This window comes from Phascolarctos cinereus, unplaced genomic scaffold, assembly GCF_003287225.1.
Source record: "Phascolarctos cinereus isolate Bilbo 61053 unplaced genomic scaffold, phaCin_HiC Scaffold_2;HRSCAF=192, whole genome shotgun sequence".
In the NCBI taxonomy this organism is placed as follows: Eukaryota; Metazoa; Chordata; class Mammalia; order Diprotodontia; family Phascolarctidae; genus Phascolarctos; species Phascolarctos cinereus.
Genome location: NW_027555625.1, coordinates 62,213,548 through 62,239,834, shown reverse-complemented (window position 1 = coordinate 62,239,834; position 26,287 = coordinate 62,213,548). Strand labels below are relative to the sequence as shown.

The window sequence follows — 26,287 nt, the reverse complement described above, 5'->3', positions numbered from 1 at the left end:
ACAGGGAGGATCTCTAAGGCTCTTTCCAGTTCAAAGTCCCACGATGTAGAGATGAGATCAGAGATTTTTAATTTTTGCAGACCCAACAAAGAATTCAGTACTGGGTTGGTCACAGCACTAAGGCACTGGGGGAGAAGCCCAGATCCCCCACACCAGAAACAAAGACTCATTTGTAAACTAAGGCCAGTGATTGAGATGTGAGAAGTGATTAGCAGGAGTCCAAGGCCCAGACACTCTATGCTGTTCCAATCCCTAGGACTCAGTCTAACCATGCCTGTGATATCAGGCCTGGCCTCTAGGAAAGGGGCTGGGAGAACCTGAGCAGCATCTAGGCCTTGTTGAGGTTCTGCTGTCTGAGCTGAGCTGAGGCTCCCTTGGAGGCCGGGAGCACCAAGCCAGGGTGGGAAAGGCAAGGGAGGAAGATGGCACTCCCCGACTTAGGCTCCAGCAGAGGCTATGGAGCAGATGAAGCGATGCCAAGGAAGCAATTCCCCTGTGCCCCCAATCCTGTTAAGGGATTCCTTGACTGAGGAGGGGAGGTGAGCAGCATTGGTCCTTCTCTTGCTCCAGGAAAGATGGTGGGAATGATGAGGCACCCAAGCTCAGGGCACTGGAGAGCAGCATGCCAAGGTTCCAGGGGACAGTGAAGTAGCAGGTGGGCTAAGGATTGGGGTTCAGTGACTGACCTTTATTCAGAGGCTCATAGCTAGGTCAGCCCCCCAACAAAGCGGGATTGGACGCAGGTCACGTGGGGCAGCTGGGCTTGGAAGTGCCTCACGGCAGCCATGCTGATGCCCTGGCACATGGACACGTCCAGCACCGTCAGCTGCCGGCACGCCTTCCCGATGGTGACCAGTGTCCTGTGGGGGGGGGGGGAACGGAGTCAGTGCCGCTCCTTCCCTCACCTGTACGTTGGAGCTGAACCCCTGCACATCCCCCGTCCCCCAGGAGGGTCACTCACTGCTCCGTGAGCTGATTACAGCTGGAAAGGTTTAGGTGCTGGAGCCTCTTCCAGAAGTTGGCAGCCTGGACCCAGCCCCTGTCGCTCAGGCGACTGCAGTGACTCAGGGCCAGGTGCTCCAGGCTGGGACATCCTCTGGCCACAGCTACCAGCCCCGTGTCTGTGAGCTCCAGGAGCAGGCTCAGGGATAGCCGCTTCAGAGAGGGAAACTTCAGGACCTGCAGAGATGGTTGCTGCTCATCCAGGGGTCCTGGATCAGTGCAGCTTGGCCCTGCATTCCTCCAGGCCAAGAGACACCAGTCTAGGGTCCCTTCCCACCTGAACGACCAGTCAGTACCATCTAGTGGGGTCCAGACAGGGGGAGTAGTGAGGAATAGGGTGTGGGGAAAACAGCACTGGATTTTGTACTCAGGACCTGTGGCCAATCCTGCTTCTGCTCTTTATAGGTGGTCCATCCCAAATCATGTCTGAGCATCAGAGGTTTCAGATTTAGAACTGGAAGGGATATGAGAGATCATGTTGTCTGACCCATTTTACAGAAAAGAGTAGTGAGGCCCGGAGTTATTGGTAGAGGTGCGATTTGAATCCAGGTCTTCTGATGCCAAATCCACTCTTCATTGCCTTGTGTGACCTTGGGAAAGTCACTTCCTTTTTTGTTTTTTCTCTGTACAATCAGGGGTTCAGATAATCTTTAGGTTCCTTCCAGCCCTATGATGTGATCCTCTGATCTGTGCCCAAGCATGTGTCCATGACCCCGCCTGACTTCTGTAGGATCTTAATCCCCGGGGCCCTAAGAACCAGCCCTCCCATCTCCCCATTGCTCCCCCTCCCACTGCAGGGCTCCAGGCACCTGGGCCAGGCTGGTGTCTGTCAGCTTGCTGCAGGCAGTGAGGTCAAGCTCCTGCAAGGCCCTCAGCATGAGCAGCGAGGGTGTGAGCTGCTTGGGAGTCTCTTGGGAGGGGGCCAAGGGCTCTGGAGGCAGCTGTGGGAGGAAGAAGCCCATGTCTCCAAAGTTCCTGCTTAACTTCGGACCCTTGTCCTTCTGGTGAGAGAAGCCAATGGGGAGAGAGTGGGGGAGGGAAGGGGGGATGGGGAGACCGTTACAGCGCTGCGAGACCCCAGGGCCTGTGTACTCTCATGGGAGGGGTGGAGGAGATTCAGCTTGGGGCGTCCTGCAGAGCAAGGCTGCTGCTCAGAGCCCTAGTACCACTGACGCTGGGCCAGACTCATCACCATAGCTCATGAGTGCTTTAAAGTTTACAAAATATTTTCCTCAGCAATTCTGGGAGGCAAGGAGAACAGATATAATCCCGATTTTACAGATGAGAAAACTGAGGCTCTAAGATGGGCAGCTCTTTGCGTAAGGTTACAGAGTTAGGAATGAAGAGCCAGGTCTGTCTCCTGAGCGCTCTCCACTCCACCACACTGCTTTGTAAGTACTGAGCTCTCAGACAAAGGGGACAAAGCCAGGCAGGCCTGGGCAAGGTGGAGGGCTGAGGACACTCCCAAGTGACCTTAGACTCTTCCCCAATTCCCTGTTTGCCCTCCTCACCTTCTCACCTGGATCCACCAGCCCCAGGAGGCCCGAGTCAGTGATTTCCTTACACCAAGCCAGATGGAGGACAGTGAGCTGGGGCAGGCTGGCAGAGATGGCCAGCAGGCTGCTGTTAGTGAGGGACACACAGGATGACAGGTCTAGCACCTTCAGGCTGGAGCCAAGCCCCTGGGCCAGGGAGATCACTGACTTGTCCTGGGAAGGAAGAGGGCAGGAGAGGACAGGGGAAGGATGGACTGAGCAACTAGTAATATCTTGGGTCAGGAAGAGTCCTCTTAGGAAATTCCAGAGCCACAGGTCTTCCTGGCCTAGACGGATGGATTTACGTGTGTCCTAATTTACAGATTAACAGGGAAGAAGATCCATGACCTCTCTGGCTCCCCATCCTGTTCTTCTGTTTGTTAGCTTTTATTGCTGAGAAGGTCTTGCTGTAGTTTAACTTGGAATGAGGCAGCTGGATTAAGGCATCTTTCAGCTCTAACCCTGCAATGCTGGCTCCTAAATCGCATCCCTGCTCTGGTCTCTTTTCTATCACTTCATCCAGCCTGCCACCCCTAACCCTAACCCTACTGCAGCTATCCTCCCTACAGCCCGGTCACATCACCATCCTGCTCCAAAACCTTCAGTGGCTGTCCAGAGCTCACAAAATCAAGTCCCAATGTCTTTACTTGATGACCAAGGCCCTAGATAACAGATGGCTGGAAGCCCTTCTCTCCTCCAGCCAAACAGGGCTATTCCTGCCTGCTGCCGTTCTACTCCTCTCCCCTGTGGGGAGCAGGTGGAGGTGGTTTCCTTCCCTCCACCTTCCTGGCCTCCCCTTCAAAGCCCACCTCCTCCAGAAAAGCTTTCTGGGCCGTCCCAACGCTCAGTGAACATTATGTTCCCTTAATCCATTAAGCACTTACTACATGGACCACTCGTAGGCACGTGGCATGGGACGCCTTGCATCATGATACAAATGCTATTCTACCAAAGCCTCCTCTACTGATGTTGGGCTGCGGCCAGGATAGAAGAGAGCGTAGGTAGCTTCTTGAAGGCCATGCTAATAACCTGTTGCTTATGCTGGAATAATAACAATAGCACTTAACAACAGTATGGGCCCAGTGGCAGTCTGTGTGCCTCATCTGAGGACCACCTTAGGTATGTTCAGAGAGGCTCAGCATCAGAGGGGAGGGATAAAACTGCCTGCTACACTGGGGAATGGTCTGGTCTGGATCACTGAAGGTCTTGTGAGATCTCAAATCCCCCATGTAACCATCTCTCTGTCTTTTCACATAGCCCTGTCCTAACTTCCCAAGCTGATTGTAGATCCTTCGATAGCTGGGACCAGATCTCACAAATCTAGGTAGCATTTACAGAGTGCTTTAAGGTTTGCAAAATCCTCATCCTACTTGTTTTATCTCAACAAATACAACTTAAGAGAAAAGGCCTGGGTCTGGATCCATCACTTACTAGCTGCATGACCACGAGTGAGTCTCATGAGGCACAATTTTCTGTTCTGGAATATGAGGATAACACTATTTGCACCTGCCTCCTATAAATTTTGGAAGAAGGCACTTTGCAAACCTTCAGGAGATTCAAGCACGTATATTGCTCTGATTGTGGCCATCATGGTTGGGGTCAGCTCATGTTAGCTGCCCCTCTGAAGCTGAGCCTGCAATGCACTGGCACAGCTACCTCACCACGAGGCATCAGAGGGAAGACTTTTGTGGAGGAGGAGAATGACTATAATTGTCCTGGGAGTCAGCTCTCAATGTATCTGATATTCACCTAAACTCGATTTTAATACAGAAAACACTGGGATTGTGCTGGTCCCCTAAGGGTGGCTCTGCACAGATGTCTCAGGGCACGGCCCTGGTCACAGAGCACAAGACGAAGCCCTCTGTCTCAACTCCTTCCTCCTTGAGCTTCAGGAAAAAAGGGAAGTCAAGGACACACTCACTCACCTTCAGCAAGGAGCAATAGGCTAGCCTGAGAGATGTGAGGTGGGGCGGGGGGCCTTTGGGGAACCCCAGTGCCTTGGCCAGCTCTCTCCCACTCACGAGGCAGCACTCGGCCACGTCTAGGCTTCTCAGCTCCCGGAGCCAGTGCAGGGCTGTGAAGCCAGCATCTGTCAGTCTTTGCAGCTTCTCCATCCGCAGATGCCGCAGGCCCCGCAGGCCCTGCGACACAGCCAGAAGCGCCCCGTCTGCCAGCTCTGAGCAGCCGCTAAGGTCCAGGCTGGTTAGGCCTTGCTGCTGATGGCACAGGGCCGCCACAGCCTCAGTGGAGATGTCCCGGCAGCCCCGCAAAGTCAGCTCCTGCAGATGGAGTCCCACCACCTGTCCCAGGGCCTGAAGAGCTGTGGGGGGCAGGTTCGTGCCTCTCAGGTCCAGGGCCACAAGATGACTGGCTCGCTCCTTCAGGAAGTAGAGGATGTTGTGGAAGGAAAGGATGGCAGAAGAGGCTCGTTGGGCAGACAGATTGTGGTGGGGGTCAAAGGTGATGTGGCAGTGGGCCAGGGAGAGGCGCTCCAGTCTGGGGGCACAGCCGCTCAGGCGGTTGAAGCTGGCATCTGCCAAACAGCGCAGGTTAGCCAGGTTGAGCTCCTGGAGGTTCGCCAGGGCCTCCCGCACCTGCTGTACTGTTTCTGGCTGGTCCAGGAGCATCCCTGACATGAAGAGGCTGTTGCACCCACTGAGGTCCAAGACCTGGAGCCTAGGGCAGCTTGTGATGAGTTCTATAAAAGAAGCTTCCGTCAGGGTGCCCCCACGTAGGGACAGACTGTGCAGGTGTGGGCCCAGGAAGTAGGAGATTGACTGTAGCACATTACTGGTGTCCGAAGAACTGTCCATGCTGGTGAGGCTAACACAAGATACTTGCCTGCGACTCAGGCTCTTGATCGAGGTGAGAGAGGCATAGGCCACGGGGATGATATACCGAACATCTGTCTGGGGGGACAGACATAAAAGCTACTGTCACCTGGCCTAAGGAGGTGCTCAGCCTTAGCATCATACTGGTTTGGGAAGAAATTGAGGATCTGGATCTGTCCAGGTATAACTTAGGGTCAAAGATAGAAGGCAGGGAGTAAGGAAGAAAATAAGAAAAAGGCCTAAGAGTGGGACTGTGGGCATCTCTCTGTGGGAGATGGATCAGAGTGAGGTCCAAGAGGGAGATGGATGTCAGAAGAGCAGGTATGGATGGGAATACAGATGGAGGACATCTGAGAAGCCAGGAATGTTGCAGTAAATGGGAAAAGATGATACCTATGGAGAAGTAGATACTTAGTACCTAAAAAGAGGGTACGTGTAGCTTCCCAGGCCAAGCACTATGCAACAAGGGCAATGGTCTTTTGGTCGGATGCCAAGCAGAAAGCATAAGAGGAAACCCAAGTCCCCAGCGGCAGCCTCCAAACCTAAGGGCAGCCAAGTGTCTTCAGCATTAGGAATGGATGAGTGGACGTGTCAACTGCTAATGATTCCAGCTGTTTCAGGTGGAGGCCCCTGGGTCTAAATCTAGCTCCCGAAACCCAGAAGGCTTGGAGCCACTGAGCATCCATCACTTTATTACAAACAGATGCCAAGTTCCAAGAATGCCCTTAGGCAGAAGACACTGAGAAGAGGCTGGAGGCAGTCCTCTTTGTCTGGACACCTTGCAGCTGGTACAAGACAATTCTGGCTTCTCAACCCCAGCGAGTGCTCATTTCAATAGCTAATGGGGGTCTTGACACCCTGATCAGAATATCTATAGACATTCTTGGCTTCTCAGTCCGTTGCTCAGGAGCACAGAGGTCACCCCAGTGGGGAAGGAAGAAGGGCAGATACTTGTTAAAGGAAGCAAAGGGAGGTGGGACTCCCGAGAAGCCGGGGCAGCAGAACTTGGCCTCGAGCACGGTGGTGTGGGGAGGCTACCTAGAAGAGAAGACGGCTGTGGGAGACAGTGGGTTCAGGATGTTGAAAAACTATCTAATTTAGGAAGGAACTGAGATGAGGAGGGAAGAGATGGCCATTTCTTATACTTTTTCCTTCACAGGCTTGTTATGAGTAAAGTTATAGAAATGTGAACTATTAGTATTATTAATTAGTCTAGCACAGTTTTCTGCACAGTTGGTGCTTAATAAATGTTTACATGATGGCCCAAACATTCCTTGGGCTGGCATCTGTAAAATTCAGAAGAGCATTGATCTTGTTTTTGTTAGATAAATTTGTAATAGTCAGTCAATTATCTCAGAAATAAAGATTGAAATAAATAATTGGAGAAACATTCATTGCTTATGGGGTAGGTCAAGCAAGTATAATAAAAATGACAATATTGCCTGAATTAATTTATTTATTCACTGCTATGCCAAACTCCCAAAAGAATATTTTAAAGACCTAGAAAAAATAATAAAAATTTCAAGGGTAATAACTTTTTTTTAAAGTGGTAAGAAAAGGAGGTCTATTGATACCGGATTTCAAATTTTGCCACAAAGCAGCGATCATTAAAACAATCTGGAACTGGCTTTAAAAATGAGAGGTCAATCAATGGAACAAATTAGGTATGTATCAACAAGATGCAAACAAAGGCAGGAGAATAGCGTTTGATAAATCCAAAGACCCCAGTACTGAGAGGAAGGCCTATTTGACAAAAACTTCTGGGAAAACTGGTCACAGTCTGGCAGCAATTGGGTGTAGACCAATACCTTTCACCATACACCAAGATAAACTCCAAATGGACACAGGCACTAAATGTAAAGGTCACATCATAAACAAATTAGAGGAACAAGAAAGAAATTACCTTTTGGATCTGGATAGGGAAAGAGTTCATGAATAAATAAATGATAGCATTACACAAGGGAAGATGGATACTTTTGATTATATAAAATTTAAGAAATTTTGTAAAAATGAATGTAAAGTAGTAAAAATTAGAAGTGAAGAAGTAACCAGGAAAAAAAATCTTTGCAGCAAGTTTCTTTAATAAAGGTCTTATATCCATGATATATAAGTAACTGATTTGACCTTATAGGACTAAGAGTCATTCCCCAGTAGACAAATGGTCAAAGGATATAAACAGGACATTTCTTGGGGGGGGGGTGTTAGGCAATGGGGTTAAGTGACTTGCCCAGGGTCACACAGCTAGTAAGTGTTATATGTCTGAGGCCAGATTTGAACTCAAGTCCTCCTGAATCCAGGGCTGGTGCTCTCTCCACTGTGCCACCTAGCTGCCCCTAAACAGGACATTTTTAAAGGAAGAAATTGAAGCTATCAACAATCACATAAAAAACGCTTTATCACTAAGTCTGTAAAAATGAGAGAAATGCAAATTACAGTAATTTTTGGGTTCCACTTCACACCTATCAGTCTGGCAAAGATGACAAGAGAAGAAAATGACAAACATTGGAAGGGCTGTAGAAAAGCAGACAGACCAAGCGTGCTGTTGGTAGAGCTGTGGATTGGCCCAGCCACTCTGGAAAGCAATTTGGAAAGATGCCCAGAAAGTTAGTTAACAAACTGTGCATTACCTTTGACCCAGTTATACCGCGATTAGGCCTGTGCGTAATCAAAGAAAGAGGAAAAGGATCCAAACACACACAAAATGTTTATAGCAGCTCTTTTCATTATAGCCAAAAATGAGAAAATTAAAAGGTTGTCCTGTGGAGGAAGGGCTAAATAATTTGTGGTATACGAATGTAACAGAATGTTATTGTGCTATAAAAAATGATAAAATGAGCTGTTTCAGGGAAAACTGGGAAGATCTACATGAACTGATACAAAGCAAAGTGAAGAGAACTAGAAGAACAATTTCTATAATGATAACTTTATAGAGAAAAACAATTCTGAAAGACTTTAGAACTGTAATAACACAATGATAAACCACAAGTCATGAAGAATGAAAACAAAACACACCATTCACCTCCTGACAGAAAAAGTAATGAACTTAAAATGCAGAAACAGACATATATTTTTGGATATTACTAATGTGGGAATTAATTTTGCTGGACTATGAAGTTACGTATTGAGGGCTTCATTTTTCATTAAAAGGTTTTTTTTGCTCAATAGTGAGGACAGATGAATAAAAATTAATTTTTAAAAATTAGCCAAAAATAAAAACCTTTGAAAACAGAGCATTCTTTCTATTATCCATATGTGGTCTACCTATTTTTAGTCCCAGGAGGGTTTCTCCCATACCTCAAGCACTGCTCAGAGAAGGGAAATTCCCTTAGAATCAGGGAAGTAAACAAAAACAATCATGGAGCTAATTACAAAAGCCAAACATTACATGGTAAGCCATTCTACAGGATTCCAACAAAAGAGAATCAGAAAAAATGGAATTATAGGACTTAGGGCTGTAAACAAAAGGTTAACAGAAAAACCAAACAATATGTCTCTTTGTGCAGGACTTACAGAAACAAGAAGAGGATGACAAGGCTACCCTACCCATTTCCATAAGGCATGGGGGAGTAGATGGCACAAGTGGTGATAAGCACCAAATGGGCCTCTCTGGTCATGGATGGGTTCATTGTGTTTGCCTCGAATGAAGTATTGGTAGAATACCAGGAGGCTGACAAAGCCTAAGAAGAATAGGAGCTGCTTCCAGAGGAGAATGAACCAGCCATCTTCTATATCAGCCTTGAGGACTTGCTATTTGGGTAAGATAGCCTTGAGATTCCACCTCCAGTGGGGGAAGAGGTGAGGGGTGGGGAGAAGTAATAAAAAGTACCTCAGAAAGTAGAATTTTGGGGCAGCTAAGTGGCGCAGTGGATAGAGCACTGGCCCTGGATTCAGGAGGACCTGAGTTCAAATCTGGCCTCAGACACATAACACTTACTAGCTGTGTGACCTTGGGCAAGTCACTTGACCCCATTGCCTAGCAAAAAAAAAAAAGAAAGAAAGTAGAATTTTAAAATTGGGATGGATGTTTTTAGTCCATCTAGTCCAAGTCACTTACTGTACAGAGGGGCAAACTGAGGCACAGAGAAACTAAAAGGATCAAGAGATAATCTTTCTTAAATATGGTAAAAACTCATTTTGAAGAATACAGGCTAAATACCGTATAGACAAGTTGCATAAACTTGTTATACCCTGATGAAAATTGCAGTATTAGATAAGTATGTGTGTACAAAAGTATTACTTTAGAAGAAGTAAGGTGCTCCAAGTGTTACCGAGAATAGTCGGCCAGCTCGGCCACCTCAGCCAGCAGTCCAGCCAGCCCCTCCGGCTCTCTAGAAAGGTCCGAGCTCTAGCCTGTGTATTTCTCTTTCCTTCCCTTGCCTAGCAGCACTATACTTACCTCTTTCCAGCTAGCAAAGGAAACAATTGGGTAAAAATACAAATGATAACAAGATTAGATAGGCTGGCATATCAGAAAACAGCAAGCAGCCTGTGGCTAGAAAAGCTAGTCATCAAAGGGGCCAGCACAGCACAGCAGAGATCCCACCCAGGTGCCCAGACAGAGTCTCCAGCCTGCCTCTCTCTGGGTGCTATGGTAAGCTAAGTACCCAGGTGACCTGAGCTCACTCCCCAAGTAACAGCTGTGGACTAACTGACAGCCCACAGGCCTCTGCTCAGGGAGCTCTGGTTAGGATATTTATAGTCTGGGGCCTCAAGCAGCAGGTGGGGAGACAGGATCCAGGAGTTCTATTTTCAGGTCTCCCATGGGCGAGCCTTTTATTCTGAGATCACTAGCACAGAGGCCAACGAAGACCAAAGGGACAGCCTCTATGAAGAAGCCTCTCCTTCTTGGTGAGGCCTCAAAACCAAATCTACTGCTCGGGATATTTAGCCTAGAGAAGACAAGGCTTAAGAGGGAACACGGCCGTGTTGTCCATGTAGCTGAAGGATTATCATTTAGAAGGAGTAAACTTAACTTCTGGTTCCAAGGGGCTGTATGAGGATTAATGATTTCAGCTCAGTATAAGGAGGAATTTCCTAACAATCAGAACTGTTCTAAAAAGGAAAGGACAGGGAAGCAAAAGGGCTTAGTGGGAAAAGCTCTGGATTTGAAGCCAGATGACGCAGCTCAGCTACTGACTATCTGTGTGAACTTGAAAGCAAGTAACTTACCCTCTCAGGTCTCAGGTTTTTAATCTGTAGAATGAGGAAGATGGACGAGATGATCTGTAAATTTCCTTCCCCCTGGCTATGAAATGGGATAGGCAATGTGGAAATGTGTCCAAATGGTCATTAAACTATGCATACCCTTTGAGCTAATGATGCCACCAGTAGACTTATACTTCAGAGATCAAAGAAAAAAAGAAAAGAATCCGTATTTACAAAAATATTTATAGAAGCTCTTTTTGTTGAGCCCTTTAGAAACTAAGAGTACCCATCAACTGGGGAATGGCTAAATATTCTCATGGTATGTGAATGTAATGAAATAGTATTGTGCCATAAGAAATGGTTAAAAAATAGTTCAGAGAAACCTGGGAAGATGTATACGAACTGATGCAGAGAAGTGAGCAGAACCAGGAGTAGCAACACTATCAGACTAACTAGTTGGAAAGACTTAAAAATTCTGATCAGTGCGATGACCGTGATTCCGAAAGGATCGTTTCTGTCAAAAAGGTGAAAGACTGAGGATGCTGAATGTGACATTTGGTTTTTGGAGGGAATTTGTTTTGCTTTACTATGCATAGTTGTTACAAGGAGGTTTGCTTTTCTTTCTTTTTCAAAAGGAGAGGGATTTAGGAGAAAGAGAAAACAGATTTTTATGAGATAAAAAAAATTAAATGATAAATTATTTCCTTCTACCACTAAGTTCTATCATTCTATGTCACCTTGGGAGTAGTGAGTTCCTTGTCATTAGAGACTGGACGACAACTTGGGAGGGATGTTATAAAGGGTATTTCTGCTTCAGACAAAGGTTGGACTAAGTGGCTTGTGAGATCCCTTCAAACTCTAAGATTACTTACTTCCTGAAGGGCACTCTGGGCTGCATAGTACCAGGCTTGATTCACCAGCGAAGCCTCTTTCTGATCCGACAGAGGGAGGAAACTCAATATATAAGACAGCATCTAGGGGAAGACAGCAGTAGAAAGGAGCAGGTGTTTAGATCTGGGGACCTTTGGTGACAGAGGAGATACAGCATTTGGGTAGGAACAATCAGACACAAATAACTACAATACTGATTACCTGAGAAGTACGTTAGAGAATTATGAAACAAAGGGCTTTGTGTTTTTTATTCTACCTAGAAGACCAGACCAGTTCCCACAATGTGCAGGCACAAGGCAGAGAGAAGGATCAATGGCTGGCCACAAAGTTCCAGCATCCCACGTGATAGAAGTTGTACTGTTAGTGTCTATTCGTGGATATGGACACATTGTAATAACTCTGTGGCTCATAGGTTGGGAACCACTGTTCTCTATCGCTTCTCACAATCATTACTCTAGGAAAAAAATCTGGCCTAGTACATAGGCCACTGGGGGGAAATACCTGCATATAATCTTAGAACATTCTTTCTGGGTGTGAACTAATTGTGGACCTCATACACAGTCATCTCTCCCCCACCCTCAAAAAAAAAAAAGCCAAAAAACCTCACTTGTCAATCCTCACTACCTTCCCATATCTCTTCTTCCTTTTGTGGCTAAACTCCTTGAGAAGGCTGTCTATAATCAATGTCTCCACTTCTTTCCCCCTCTCTTTTTAAATCTCTACAGTCTGGCTCCTGACTTCATTATTCAACTGAAACTGCTCTCTTCAAAGTTACCAGAGATCTCTTAGTTACCAAATCTAGTGGCCTTTTCTCAATCCTCATCTTTTTTTTTCTTTTAGTCAATTGGGGTTAAGTGACTTGCCCAGGGTCACACAGCTAGTACGTGTCAAGTGTTTGGTCTGAGCCCAGATTTGAACTCAGATCCTCCTGACTTCAGGGCCGGTGCTCTAGCCACTGCGCCCCACCTAGCTGCCCCTTCTTTTTTTTTTTAATCCTCATCCTTCTTGATCTCTCTTCCGCCTTTAACACTGTCAGTTACCCTCTTCTCAATACCCTCTTCTTGCTAGGCTTCTATGACACTACTCTCTCCTATTCTCAGGTCCCTTGCTGGATCTTCATTTCGGTCATGCCCACTACCTGCAGGTGTTCTCAGGGGCCCCCCTTCTCTTCTCCCTCTGTAGTATTTCACTTGCCGATCTCATCAGCGCCCATGGTTTCCATTGTCATCTCTATGCTAATTAATCTTAGATTGACTTATGCAGCCCTAACCTCCAGTCTCACATCTCCAAAAGCCTATTGCCACATCATAGACCAGATGTCTTATAGATACCTTATTTTTTTTCCAATTACATGTAAAGATAGTTTTCAACATTTACTTTTTATAAGATTTTGAGTTCCAAATTTTTTTTTCTCCCTTCCTCCCTACCCTCTTCTCCAACATAGCAAGCAATCTGATATAGGCTATACATGTACAATCATATTAAACATATTTCCACATTAGTCATGTTGTGAAAGATGAATCAGAACAAAAGGGGAAAGAAGAAACAAAACAACAAAAAAGAGAAAAGAGCATGCTTTGATCTGCATTCAGACTCCATAGTTCTTTCTCTGGATATGGATAGCACTTTCCATCATGAGTCTTTTGGAATTATCTTAGATCACTGTATTGCTGAGAAGAGCTAAGTCTATCAATGTTGATCATCCCACAAGGTGGCTGTTACTGTGTACAACGTTCTCCTGGTTCTGCTCACTTCACTCTGCATCAGTTCATGTAAGTCTTTCCAGGTTTTTCTGAAATCTACCTGTTCATCATTTCTTATAGCACAACAGTATGCCATTATGTTCATATACCACAACTTATTCAGCTATGCCTCAATTGATGGGCATCCCCTCAAATTCCAATTCTTTGCCACTACAAAAAGAGCTGCTATAAATATTTTTGTACCATGGGTCCTTTCCCCTTTTTTATGATCTCTTTGGGATATAGACTTAGTAGTGGCATTTCTAGATCAAAGGGTATGCATACTTTTATAGACCTCTGGGCATAGTTCCAAACTGCTCTCCAGAATGGTTTCAGTTCACAACTCCACCAATAATGCATTAGTGTTCCAATTTTCCCACAACATCTCTAACATTTATCATTTTCCTTTTTTGTCATATTAGTCAATCAGGTAGGTGTGAAGGTGGTACCTCAGAATTGTTTTAATTTGCATTTCTCTAATCAATCTTGTAGACATTTTAAGCACAGCATGTCCAAAACTGAACTCATCTTTTTCCCAAAATCCTCCCCCTGGTCTGAACTTTCCTATTATTGTTGAGGGTACTGCTCATCCTCATCACTCAGGCCCTCAACCTAGGTGTCATTCTCCAATCCTCACTCCTTCCCACTCCCCCCCGCCTCTATATTCAATCTCCTGCCAACACCTGTCTCTTTTCGTCTTTATAATATCTCTAGTATATGCCACCTCTGACACTGCCACCACCCTGGGGCAGGCCCTTTTTACCTCAAAGCTGGATTGTTGCAACAGCCTGCTGGTTGGTCTCCTTGTCTCAAGTTTCTAACCCCTTCAGCCCATCTTCTCCTTAGGTGTCAGGTTACTTTTCCTAAAGTACAGATTTGACTATGTCCCACCCCACCTCACCCACTCCACTTCAATAAATTCCTGTGGCTATTACCTGCAGAATCAAACATAACACCCTAGGTTTGGCATTCAAAGCCTTTCACAACCTGGTCCTCTCCTACCTCTAAGGCTTCTTACACTTTACTTACCCCCATTTAATCTGTGATCCAATGATGCTGGCATCTTTGCTGTTCCTTAGACAAGACACTCTATCTCTTGGTTCAGGGCACTAGCTCAGGCTGTCCCCTATACCCTAAATACTCTCCCCCCTCATCTCTGCCTCTTGGCTTCCCTGGATTCCTTCAAGCCCCAGCTAAAATCCTATCTTCTACAAGAAGTCTTTCCGGAACGCTGTTAATGTTAGTGCCTTCCCTCTATTGATTATCTCTAATTTTTCCTGACTATATAGCCAGTATCTATGTAGCTGTTTGCATGTTATCTACCCCTTTGGACTCTGAGCTCCTAGAGGTCAGGATGCATCTTTTGCCTTTCTTTGCATCTCAGCACTTGGTACAGTGCCTGGCACCAAGTCAGTATTTGATAACGCTGACTGGTGTCCATATGGATGTCCCATAGGTTATTTCAAACTCAACATGTTCAGAATGGAGTTCATGTTTTCCCTAATAACAATTTTCCCAAACTTCCTCATGTCTGTTGAGAGTACCCATCACCTTTCCAAACACCTAGATTCCCAATCTCGGAGTCAACTTTAACTCTTCCTTTTTCCCAACTCTCTTATTCAACAAGTAATCAAGTTCTGTTGATTCTCTGCTTCATGCCACCAATCTAGTTTAGGTCTCCATTACCTCTAGCCTGGCCTACTGCAACAGCTTAGTCTCCCCAGTTCCCTATTCTCCTCTGTCCAAACCATCTTCTAAATAGCTATCAAACCGATAGTCCTAATATGCTGATCTGGACATGTCAACCTCCAATTAAAAATTAAAAACTTCAACAACTCTGTTGCCTCTAGCATAAATGTAACATTTAGAGTCTGATATTAACTACTGCTTACTTCCTATTACCCTCCTTCGCATCCTCCTCATTCCAGTCAATCTGGCCTGCTAGCTTTTTTCCATATGCAATATTTCATTTCCGACCTCCATGTGGGAGACACAGATCCCTGCAGTTATAACACTCTCTCAATCTTGAAATTACTTTGTGTTTACTTGCCCATACTGTTTCCCTAGTAGAATGAAATCTTCTTGAAATCAAGGGATTATTTCTTTTTTGTATTTTTGTATCCCCAGTACCTGGCACTGTTCCTCGCACACAGCAAGCCCTTAATATTTGTTGAATTCAATACCACACATTGGCCTTTCGCCATGAGGATGGGAGGTGGCGTGGAGGAGAGTTGAATATCATAATACCACAAGCTGAGTCTGAGTCAGCAAGAAGCAGTATAGTATATTTAAGGGAGAAATGGGAGGAGAGGAGGAGAAGTGTCTGAAATTTATAATGATGGAATAAGTTAGTTGGGGAGAGCAGCCAAGGGCTGTAAATTTTTCCTCCCCTTCAATGTTAATCGACCAGAAAGCGCTATAAAATGGTGCCTCAACAGAAGGCTTGAAAGGCCGGAGACAACCCCTCTGAGCCTCAATTTCCTCTGTAGAATAAGAGTTGAACTAGATGATTCTAAGAATCTTTCCAAATTTAAATCTGGTCCTTTTATTTAGATATGATCTTTCCCTCCTCAAAACTCTCCATAGCTCTTCTCTTAATCACTTGCCATGTTACAGAACACATTAGAATCTGTTTCTGTGGAAACGTAAGGCCCCTTGAGGTAGAGACCTTGTCTTATTTAACTTCCTATTTCCTTTTACCTGGCAGGTATTTCATTAATGTTATTTTTTTTTAAAGTTGGATAGAAGATACATTCCTATTCCCTTTCTTGCAGAGGTGGGGGACCATTGGTGTGGAACACTGTGCGTAATGTCATTTTTCCAGCTAGTAAATTTTGCTGATTTTTTCCCTCTTTTATTCTTTATTATAAAGGATGACTCTCTGGGAGAAGGTAGAGGAAAGACACAGTGGGAAATGTGGATGGTATAAAACAAGATAGCAATAAAATTGTATTGTTTAAAACAAAACAAAAAAAACTGGGGCTACTGTGGGCTGGGGGAGAGAGATCTTCAGGGTGCTAGAGAGGTCGGGGAGACAACCAGTTGAAGAAGTTCTCAAGTCTCTGAATGGTTATTATGAGAAGCCAATAAGCAGCTGTTTTCTAACTCCTCTAAAGAAAAAAAAAAGAGGGATGAGACTTACATGCTGTTACACAGGGATTAGGGTTAGTCATAAAAAGATGCTTCCTTCCAAAAATAGGAGACAATGGCGTGGGCTCCTCTGGGAGATCATAGCACTGAAGGCCATAGCTGGTCTTGTTGGGGGTGTTGTTATGGAGGGCATTCCTTCTCAAGCAGGGGTTCAGGCGACCTGACTGCTAAGATCTCTTCCCACTCTGAGATTCTAGGATCCTACAGTTTTAGCATTTGCTTGGAGTGACCTGGCAAGGGAGTAGAAGGGAGAATGGGCTGTCCTGGGAGTCGGAATGCTGAGAGCCTAGCTCAACTCTGACACTTGCCTAATTTAACAATGAAGATGGAACTCCTTATCTCTCTCCTGCTCCCTGGAAGAGGTCTTTATCCTTCTATTTCATCAGCAAATATCTCTTGAATGATACATATTTTAAATGCCCACTGCATACAAGGCGCTGCACTAAGTCTGGAAAAGATACAAAGAAGTTGAAGACATGATCCCTGTCTTTGGGGTTTGCAACCTAGTTGAGGAAGCAAAACACGTATAAAAAATACGTAATACAAGGTAGCAGGTATGAAGCCTCTGAGTCCTAATTCTTCCCATATCTAAGCACTGATGCTCTCTCTCTCTACGTCCTATCCTGTAACTCCTCATTTCTTACAATATTGTTTACATTTCTTTTACCCTTATTAATTCCATCTTGTGTTATACTCGTGTCTGTCTTATTCTATTCACTCGTACGCTTGAGAGCAGAATTTTTCCTTTTCGTATTCCCAGTACTTAGTATGGTGCCTTACACATAATAAATGCCTTTGTAGTTCAATGACTTTAGTTGTATCCAACTCTTTGTAACCCCATTTGGGTTTTTTTGGTGGGAGGCAGAGATACTGGAGTGGTTTGCTATTTCCTTCTCCAGCTCATTTTACAGATGAGGCAAACTGAGGCAAACAGGGTAAAGTGACTTGCCCAGGGTCACATAGCTAGTAAGTATCTGGGGCCAGACTTGAACTAAGGAAGATATCTTCCTGACTCCAAGCCCGATATCTGTTTACTGCACCACCTACCTGCCTCTAATAAATGCCTAATTAATGTTTATTTGTTAAACTGCATTCTTGAGGAAGGCCTTCTTTCCTGATTCAGGAAAACCTGGTTCTTCAGAACCTCCTGGTTTCCTGGGACCTTCTCCCTGACTTGTGACACACTACCACAAAATTAATCTTTCTAGATCACACTTTCCCTGTGTCACTGTTTTCCTCCAAACCTACAGTAGTTCCTTCCTGCCTATAAAAAAGTCCAAACTCCTCAAACTGGCTTTTAATGTGGTCTTAGCATTCTCTTCTAGCCTTATCTTCTACTACATTTCAAAGCCAACCTTTGACACCTGTCAGGTCATTTATTTAGCACTTTACTTATTCTCACTTCCATTTGATCTTTACCACTAGGCATTCTGTCCTCCATTTTACAGATAACTCCATGGAAGCTCAAAGAGGTTCAAAGATTTGTCTGTTTGCAAAGTTTGTAAATGTCAGAGGTGGGATTCAAATCCAGGGCTTTGCCGTCTTTAAATCTAGCAGTCCCTCTACTAGGCCATTATACCTCTCTTCTGCAATTTCTTCAATAAAAATTGGTAATTACAAGTCCTACAAGATATGGATTTGTAGACATAGATACAAACAAAAAAAAAAGTGTCCCATGAGCATGCTATGCTCGCATTCATGCTGCTCCCCTTACCTAGCATGCCCCATCCTCTTCTGAAGTCAGCAAGCACTCAGTAAGCCCCTACCATGTGCCAGGCTACTCCTTGCTCTCTAGCTCACAACGTAATGGGGGAAACACCATGCAAACAATTTGGTGTTGGTGTTTGGTCATTTCAGTTGTGTCTGACTCTTCATAACCCCATTAGGGTTTTCTTGGCAGAGATACTGGAGTGGTTTGCCATCTACTTCTCCAGCTCATTTGACAGATGAGGAAACTGAGGCAAACAGGGTTAAGTGACTTGCCCAAGGTCACATAGCTAGTAAGTGTCTGAGGCCAGATTTGAACTCATGAAGATGAGTCTTCTTGACTCCAGGCCCAGTACTCTTTCCACTGTGCCACCTAGCTGCCCAACAACTAGGTATGAACAAAATTTAGACAAGACAAATTGGTAATAATCTTAGAGGGAAGGCATTAACATTAAGGGTTATGGGAAAGGCTTCTTGCAAAAGGTGAAATTTTAAATGGGACTTAAAGGAAGCTACAAAGTGGAGACAAGGAGAAAAAGCATTCTGGGCATGGGGGAAAACCAGTGAAAATACCCAAGAGTTGGAAATGGATTGTCTTGTGCAAAGAAAGGCAAAGACACCAGTATCACTGGATTGCAGAGTAGATGGAGCTGAGAGAATTGTAAGAAGAATGGAAAGGAAGGAAGGTTTAATAAGGGCTTTAAAAAACACACAAAAGAGTTAACATTTGATCCTTGGGGTAAAAGAGAGCCAGTGGAGTTTATTGGATGGAGGTGGGGTGACTTAAGATTTAGAAAATGACTTTGGCAACTTAGTGGAGGAAGCATTGTAGAGGGGAAAGGCTTCAGGCAGGGAGAGTCACTAGCAGGTTATGGTAACAGCTCAGACATGAGGTGATGAGGGCCTGCATCAGAGTGGTGGCAGAGCCAGAGGAGAGAAGACAGCACATGTGAGAAATGTAACAAAAGTAAAATTGACAGGACTTGGAGACAGATTGGGTATGGGAAGTGAGAGTGAGAAGTGGAGAATAACACTTGAGTTGCAAGCCTGGGAAACTGGGAGGATGGCAGAGCCCTCCACAGTAAGAGGAAAGTTAGGAAGATTTAGGGGAAAGATAATGAGTTCAGTTTGGGACACACTGAATTGAAGATGTCTACAGGGCATCCACTTCCTACTATCTTTTAAAATCTGCCCAAAGTTCCAGCTCAAGTCTTTAACTATGATGAGACTAGTCCTCACTCTGCTGCTAACTAGCTATATGGCCCTAGGAAAGCTGTGTGTGTGTGTGTGTGTGTGTGTGTGTGTGTGTGTGTGTGTGTTCAAAGGACCAGTGACATCATGGGGTGATGTCTTGATTTGTGCATGAATTGGATTTAAGTGAGGCAGAGTTGCAGAAAGTCATTAGCCTCCCTTTCTCTTCCACAGTCATGGAGTCATTGACATTCAGTGGCAAGACAAAAGTCAAGATGGCTGGTGATGGCCCTTGATGCAGTGGATGACCTTGGTGTCTTCAATGTCTGACCAAGCTCTAAGAGCTCTACTGGGCCAGCCACCTTCATGGCCATTGGAATAAATTGTTTTCATCTGCTCATTCCTCCAGAAGAAGTCTTCACACGCTTGGGGTAGACACCCCCCTAATCATCAAAGGGTTTGAGGTACATTGGTTACCCTCAACCTGGTTCAGCCCATCTGCCAAGATGGTTTACCAGGGTATGATCAATGGATGTGCTACAGTTTCTTGGAGCCACAGTTAAGAGTTGGGTGAAAGGTAGACACCAAAGGTGGATGAGCAGCCCTGAAAAAGGCTCTGCAAGCTCTCATATCAGAGGTACTGGTTCTCCTTGAGCTCTCTCTCTAAACACAAACACACACACACACACACACACACACACACACGCACACACACTCACTGAACCGTTTGCCTGTTTCTCATCTGTAAAATGACCTGGAAAAGCAAATGGCAAACTACTCCAGTGTCTTTGCCAAGAAAACCCCCAAAGGGGTCACAAAGAGTCAGACGTGACTGAAAACAACTGAACAACAACAAATGGGGCTTATTTTCCTCATCTATAAAATAGGAGTAAAGGCTGCCACAATTCTTATAGTACTTTGTTTGGCTACCTCCTTCACTCTTATCACATACTACCCTGTATCATATTCATTGGTGTGAATCTTATCCTGCCCTCCCCCCACCCCACCCTACCAGCTGGGAAGCTTCTTGTGGGCAAGGACCATGCTGTTTTTCATCTCTGCATTCTTAGCACTGAGCACAGGGCCTTCCTTGCACATAGTAAATTCTCAAACAGGCCTGTGACCTCACAGATGGGGTTTTTTTTCTCCAGCACTGCAGATTGCATCCCATCCATGTTGGCTGCTCTGGTCCACATCTTCCCATAAGGACACAGGGAGTGCATCCAATGCACTGGGACCTTCTTGTCTCACAAAGATGGGGAATAGTGGAGCCCCCAGGATGTCCATCAGTTAGCTACCCCTCCGTTTTCTTTTTCAAGCGTGCATTTCTTTGATGACCATACTTGACTCCAGTTCTTCTCTGCAGTCCCTTATGTGTAGTGGTCTCTTCATGGGAAAAAGAAAGGAAAACTGAGGGACTTAGGGAATTTTGGTCACAGCCTGCTCACATCCATCTTCTACCTCTCCATTACCTCTGATGCTAATTTTTAGTTTCAGAAGAATAGTGTTCCATTATTCACAACCATATAGAGATGGCAGGATATTAGTAGTTGAAAGATGAGCCTTTGTTTAGGTGAAAAGTTTAGGGTCATTGAGGAACTTTACATTTCCCAAAGGCAAACCTGACTATAGTAAGTATACAATAAGTTAATTTAGTGGAACGATGCCTAAGGTTCTCTTCAGATTCAACAACCCCAGCATTTAAACAGATCTAAGTATTCTAGGGTCTAATATTCCATGTTTTTACATTCCTTCCAGCTCTGACATTCTGTGTTCTCAGGTCCCCTCCAATTCTAGTATGCTATGATCTGTCATTTGCTCCAGTGCCTATGGCTCGGTCCCTTTTATGAGTTTTGGCACACAGTAGATGTTCTGCAAATATTTATTTACTTGAGTTGGCAGTCAGATGGGGTTAGAGCCTGGATGATTTAGGCCTGCCACTTCCCAGAGCCTTTCTCAGGACCACAGAGTGCAATCATCCTTGCTGAGAGTAGGGCCATGGATTATAACAGGATGAGGACAGCTAGGTGGTATAGTGGAAAGAGTGGTGGGCCTGAAGTCAGGAAGACTCATTTTCCTAAATTCAAATCTGGCCTCAAACACATACTAGCTTTGTGATCCTGGGTAAGTCACTTAACCATGTTTGCCTCAGTTTTCTCATCTGTTAGATGAACTGGAAAAGGAAATGGCAAGCCACTCCAGTATCTTTGCCAAGAAAACCTCAAATGAGGTACATGACTGAACAACAACACTTTAGATTTTAGAGGAAGGTTGGGAGTAGGGGTGGGGATACTGGAATCCTCTCTAAGATGTTCCACTATTTATTTATTTATTTATTTACTCATTTATTTATTTATTCATTTATTCATTCATTCATTCATTCATTCATTCATTTATTTATTCATTCATTCATTCATTTATTTATTTATTGGCTAGGCATGGGGTTAAGTGACTTGCCCAGGGTCACACAGCTAGTAAGTGTTAAGTGTCTGAGGCCAGATTTGAACTCAGGTCCTCCTGACTCTCAGGACAGAGCTCTATCTACACTGCCACCTAGCTGCCCCCTCCAGGATGTTTTAAAGTTGAATTATCACTCTATAGATAACTCCCAAACTATTTTTCTAGTTCTACTGTCTCACCTGAACTGGCATTTCTAATTACCAGCTGAAAATTTCCATCTGGATGCCCAGTGGGCACTTCAAACTCAGCATATGTGTATTCCTAATGGCTCTCCTGGACCACCTTGTGAGGAAGTTACCAGAGAAATAAGGGGACAGTTGTAAGCAGGCACAAAGATTCCCTAATTCCCCCAGTTTTCTTTTCCTATGAAGAGATAACTGGTGTACCAATGCATTCTTTTCCTTTCATACGGCTGGAAGTAGGAGGCTTCTGAGACTGGGAAGTCTTGGTGAGGAGGGGTACAGTAGTCCATGCTGGGCACAGCAGCAGAATTGGAATGAGGCCTGGAAAACTGTGATGGTTTTGGCAGAGACCTGGGGCAATGTAGGACCAGCAGGATGGCATCAGACTTTGAAGTGGAAACTGGACTGTCTCAAAACCGAACTTGACTGAGAGCTGCCTTGGTAAGACTGAACAGGAGGCAGTTCTAACCCCCAGAGCTCCTGGCTCTCTCTGATTGCTTACCAAGCTGAACTGTGTAAGTTCCAAATCTACAGTTCGTTGCCTTCCATCTTCCTCTCCATCTACTAACTGGGAAAAGGTGCAGAAGAAGGGAAATCGCTAGGGCAAAGCAGCTAGATTTTTAAAAATAGTTTTGCTATTGAAAAGCTTCTTTGTCATTTTCGCCGCTCTAGTACAATGCTCATGGTCACTTCATTTTAATCATGTTGCCAACTAAAAGAGTCAGTCCTTTAAGTCTTATGAAGCTGGTAAGTTGAAAGGAAATTTCCTAAAGGTGGGATGAGGGCCTCAGAGAAGAGTTATTTCTTTTTTCAGTAATATTGCAGCAGTCTACATCAGAGTCCTACATCTAATCCAGGGTAAGTGCCTGGGTGCCACAAGCTGTATGAGCTACTCTGGGTAGCAGAGGGCATGGGAGGGTTGGGTGGAATGGGGTGGGGGGGGTTGGCTGAGATTCTGTAGGCTGAGCACCCCCTCGTGAGCAGTGAATTATTGCAGCCTTTGAGAAAGCTAGCCAACCATGGCCACTAAATAATATCCTTAGAGACAGCTACTTGTTTGGTGACCAAATGGCAGCACCACCTAGTGGCTCATATAGGTATTACATTCCCTCGAAGGTCCGATGAAAGCCTGCCTTTTTGCAGGTACTGAGAGCAAGGTCAAGGAGCTAGGTGTGAGCTGTTATCGTTCTTAAATCACCACCATGTGAGCATGGTCCATAGCAGATTAAAATGTAATTGGGAAGTGTTTAACAAAAACAAATAAAAATGCAATAAAACATGATGAAAACTAAGAGAATATGTGGTCTGCCAGGATTCTTATGTATGGATTGGTAGCCTCCCATATCTCGGTTTGACACCCCTGATTCCAGCCCACATCAACTACTATGTATGAAAAACTAAAATAATCTTTTGCCCTCTACCTGCCCATCCTCCTGACTCACCATTTCTCTCCTTGTCCTCAGGCTTGAAGTTTCAGTCATCTTTTGACTCTTTTCTTTCTCACTCCAAGCTGACAGGGTTCAACAATTCTGCTTTCCCATAGTATTCCCCTACCTGACCTCTAGTCTCTGCTCACACCCCACAGCACCCTTGTTCAGGCCCTCATCACTGTTCACCTATGATATCCTCCTACCCTGTGTCCTTGCTTCAGTTTTCCCCCTCTCCAGGCAACCCTTCACATAGCCTCCAAAATATCTTCCTGATGCACAATACTGTTTGTGTCTCTCCTGCATTATACACACACACACACACACACACACACACCCCACCCCCCAAAAAAACCGTAGACATTTAGTGGCTTTGTTTTCTGGCTAAACTGACCTGCTTGTTTCAATTTGCTTTTGCCCCATCTTTTCTCAGGACATTTATGAAGGGCTTTCCTTTTGCCTCGAATATCTTTCCCCGATACGTGTGTGCGTGCGCATGTGTGTGTGTGTGTGTATGTGTGTGTGTGTGTATCTCTCTCTCTCCTTGCCAGCTGAAATCCTTCTCTTCTTTCCACACTCAGCTCAGGTACCACCTCTACGAAGCATTCCTTCTTCTCTCTGGTTGAAAGTATTTTCTCTTTACTTAGGATTTTTTTCCCCCAGTTCTTTGTCTAGATCTCTCCTTGGCCCCTATCACACACTAGTTAGTCAGTCAATAAGCATTTTTTATGTGTCTACTGGGTGCCAGGTACTGTGCTAAGCATGGGGACACAAATACAGAACAAAGACAGTCTCCGCTCTCAAGGAACTTACAATCTAATGGGGGAAGACGATACACAAAAGAAAGCAGAAGAGGGGGCAGGGGGAAGGAAAGGAGAAGAGGAAGTAGGGGGAGAGGGAGCAGGATGGAGAAGTCCAAAAGCAGTGTCGCTGCTGCTTCACTTTGTATTGTAATCCATCTACATACCTGTCATATTCCCCCCACAGAATGTAAGCTCCTTGAGGGAAAGGACTGCGCCTAGTGCAGGGTCTTGCACATTGTAGACATTTCATAGGTTTGTGATGCTGAATTAGATTCCAAGAATCCCTTCCTAAGTCTAACACTGCGTTCCTGCCTCAGCCCTTTTGCACAGGCCTAGAACCTGTATCTTCCCCTCTGGCCCTCAGAACGCCCAGCAGCAGTCAAGGCTCTGCTCATGGGACTCCCATGGGAAAGTCTTCCTGCATCCCTCCAGCACACAGTGACCATGTATTTCTGTTTACCTGCTGTAGAGAAGCATAGTGGATAGAGAGCTGGTGTCAAAGCCAGGAGGACCTGGGTTCGAGTCACCACTCTGACACATACTGACTATGTGACTCAGTGCATCCACCTAAATTCTCAGGGTTTAGGCATATTTCTGAGAAGATGCCCTCTTGCATTGCTAGACAGTTCTCACCTAATAGTTCCCTATAAGAATGAAAGGCAGCTAAGTAGCGCAGTGGATGGAGCACCAGCCCTGGATTCAGGAGGACCTGAGCTCAAATTTGACCTCAGACACATAACCCTTACTAGCTGTGTGACCCTGGCCAAGTCACTTAACCTCACTGCCTAGCCAAAATAAAAAAAAGGTCAGTCCATTTCCTATCCCTGAATATTGTTTCTCCCTAGTAGAAAGTAAATCTCCTGAGGCCAAGGGTTATTATTATTTAAAACTTTCTTTTAAATTCCAGAGACTGGCACAGTTCCCTGCAAATGGAATCATAGTGGCAAGGCCCTTAGAGGTCACCTAGTCTACTTCCTTGATTTCACAGCTGAGGAGACTTAGGTTAAGTGATCTGCTCAGGATTACATGGGGTCACAGCAGAACAGGGAATCAAAGTAGGCTTTGACTTCAAATCCAGTACTCTTTCCTCTGCCGTCTGGAATCATTAAATGCTTGATGAATCCAACAAAAAAGTAATTGAATAGAGCTGTACAAAGGTCCCGCCTAGCTCTGACATGCAGTGTTCTAAGGCTTCTTCCAGCACTACCGTTTAAATAAGGTCTACTCCTCAGGCCGCTAGGTGGTCCAGTGGATGGAGTGTCAGGAAGACCCGGGTTCAAATCCAGCCTCTAACATTTACTAGCTGTGTGACCGGGCAAGCCACTTCACCTTTGCTTGCCTCAGTTTCCTCATCTGTAAAGGGAGGATAATGATGGCACCACCTCCCCCTCCCTGAGACAATATTTGTAAAGCACCTCGGCAAAACTCAGAGCAGCTCTTGCAGCCCCCAGGAATCTGACCCCTTTCGGAGCTTTAGAAGGTAATGGGGGGGCGGGGGCACCTCTAGAAACACTAGTGTAATCCACTCGAGTGGCCGTGGGTCTGGCGGAGTTTCAGCTCCTCTGCCTCCCCCCCCCCTCAGGTGGAGCCTTCGGGACCTGGATTCTAAGCAGGAAAAGACCTGGGGATACGGGGCAGACAAGGGGGGAGGGGAAAGGCAGGCGTTAAAGAGGGCATGGGGGGGCTGTTGGGGGGCACGAGCTGCTGCGGGGGGGGGCAGGAAGAGTATACAGGTTTGGAGCCGGAGGGGTGCTTCGAGACTCTTATTTCACAGATGAGGAAACTGAGGCACAGAGCGGTGCAGTGACTTGCCCCAGGGGGTCGCCCATCTAGCCAGTGCCTGAGGCGGGACTTGAACCCAGGTCCTCCGGCCTCCCACGTCTAGACCACTCCAAGCCGCCTTCCACGAAGGCCATTTCGGAGGCAGAGGGAGTGAGAGTAGATTGGGGGTGGGGGCCGCCGAAGACAGACCGTTAATCTGAAAACCGAGGGGCAAGCTGGCCGTTTCCTGGGCGACCTCAGGCCCGGGGGCGTGAGCTCTACTCTCACCTCAGGGGGAAGCGACTCGGCCATGCCCACTAGTCTTCCCCCAGCCCGGCCTCCGCCCGCCGCGCACGGGCTGCTGGGTGTCGTAGTCCAGTCGAGGCTCTGGGCGGAGACGTTGGGAGGAAGTGCAATGGCGCACTTCCGTCGCCCATCTGTGACGTCATCGCTCTGCGAC

The 26,287-nt window shown here is 45.7% G+C and overlaps 1 protein-coding gene across 1 annotated transcript; it reads right to left on the bottom strand.

Annotated features, from left to right (window-relative positions):
• Positions 1–16: 16 nt before the first annotated feature.
• Positions 17–26,263, bottom strand: LOC110210423 (Leucine-rich repeat-containing protein 29). The gene is made up of 7 exons (XM_020989367.2): positions 26,116–26,263; positions 11,386–11,487; positions 4,463–5,446; positions 2,514–2,711; positions 1,812–2,003; positions 962–1,179; positions 17–860 (listed from the first exon to the last, which is right to left on the bottom strand). The coding sequence occupies exons 1-7, from the start codon at positions 26,137–26,139 to the stop codon at positions 707–709; spliced, it is 1,872 nt and encodes a 623-aa protein (XP_020845026.1). The 5' UTR covers positions 26,140–26,263; the 3' UTR covers positions 17–706.
• Positions 26,264–26,287: the final 24 nt, after the last annotated feature.

What these genes read in the sequence shown, in the direction of transcription:
- LOC110210423 (XM_020989367.2), bottom strand. Translation starts at nt 26,139, where the DNA reads ATGGCCGAGTCGCTTCCCCCTGAG. An exon ending in CCTATTGCTCCTTGCTGAAG is followed by an intron (nt 2,712 to 4,462) that starts GTGAGTGAGTGT and finishes CTTCCTTCCCAG; the next exon opens with GACAAGTCAGTGATCTCCCT. An exon ending in TGGTGGATCCAGGTGAGAAG is followed by an intron (nt 2,004 to 2,513) that starts GTGAGGAGGGCA and finishes TTCTCTCACCAG; the next exon opens with AAGGACAAGGGTCCGAAGTT.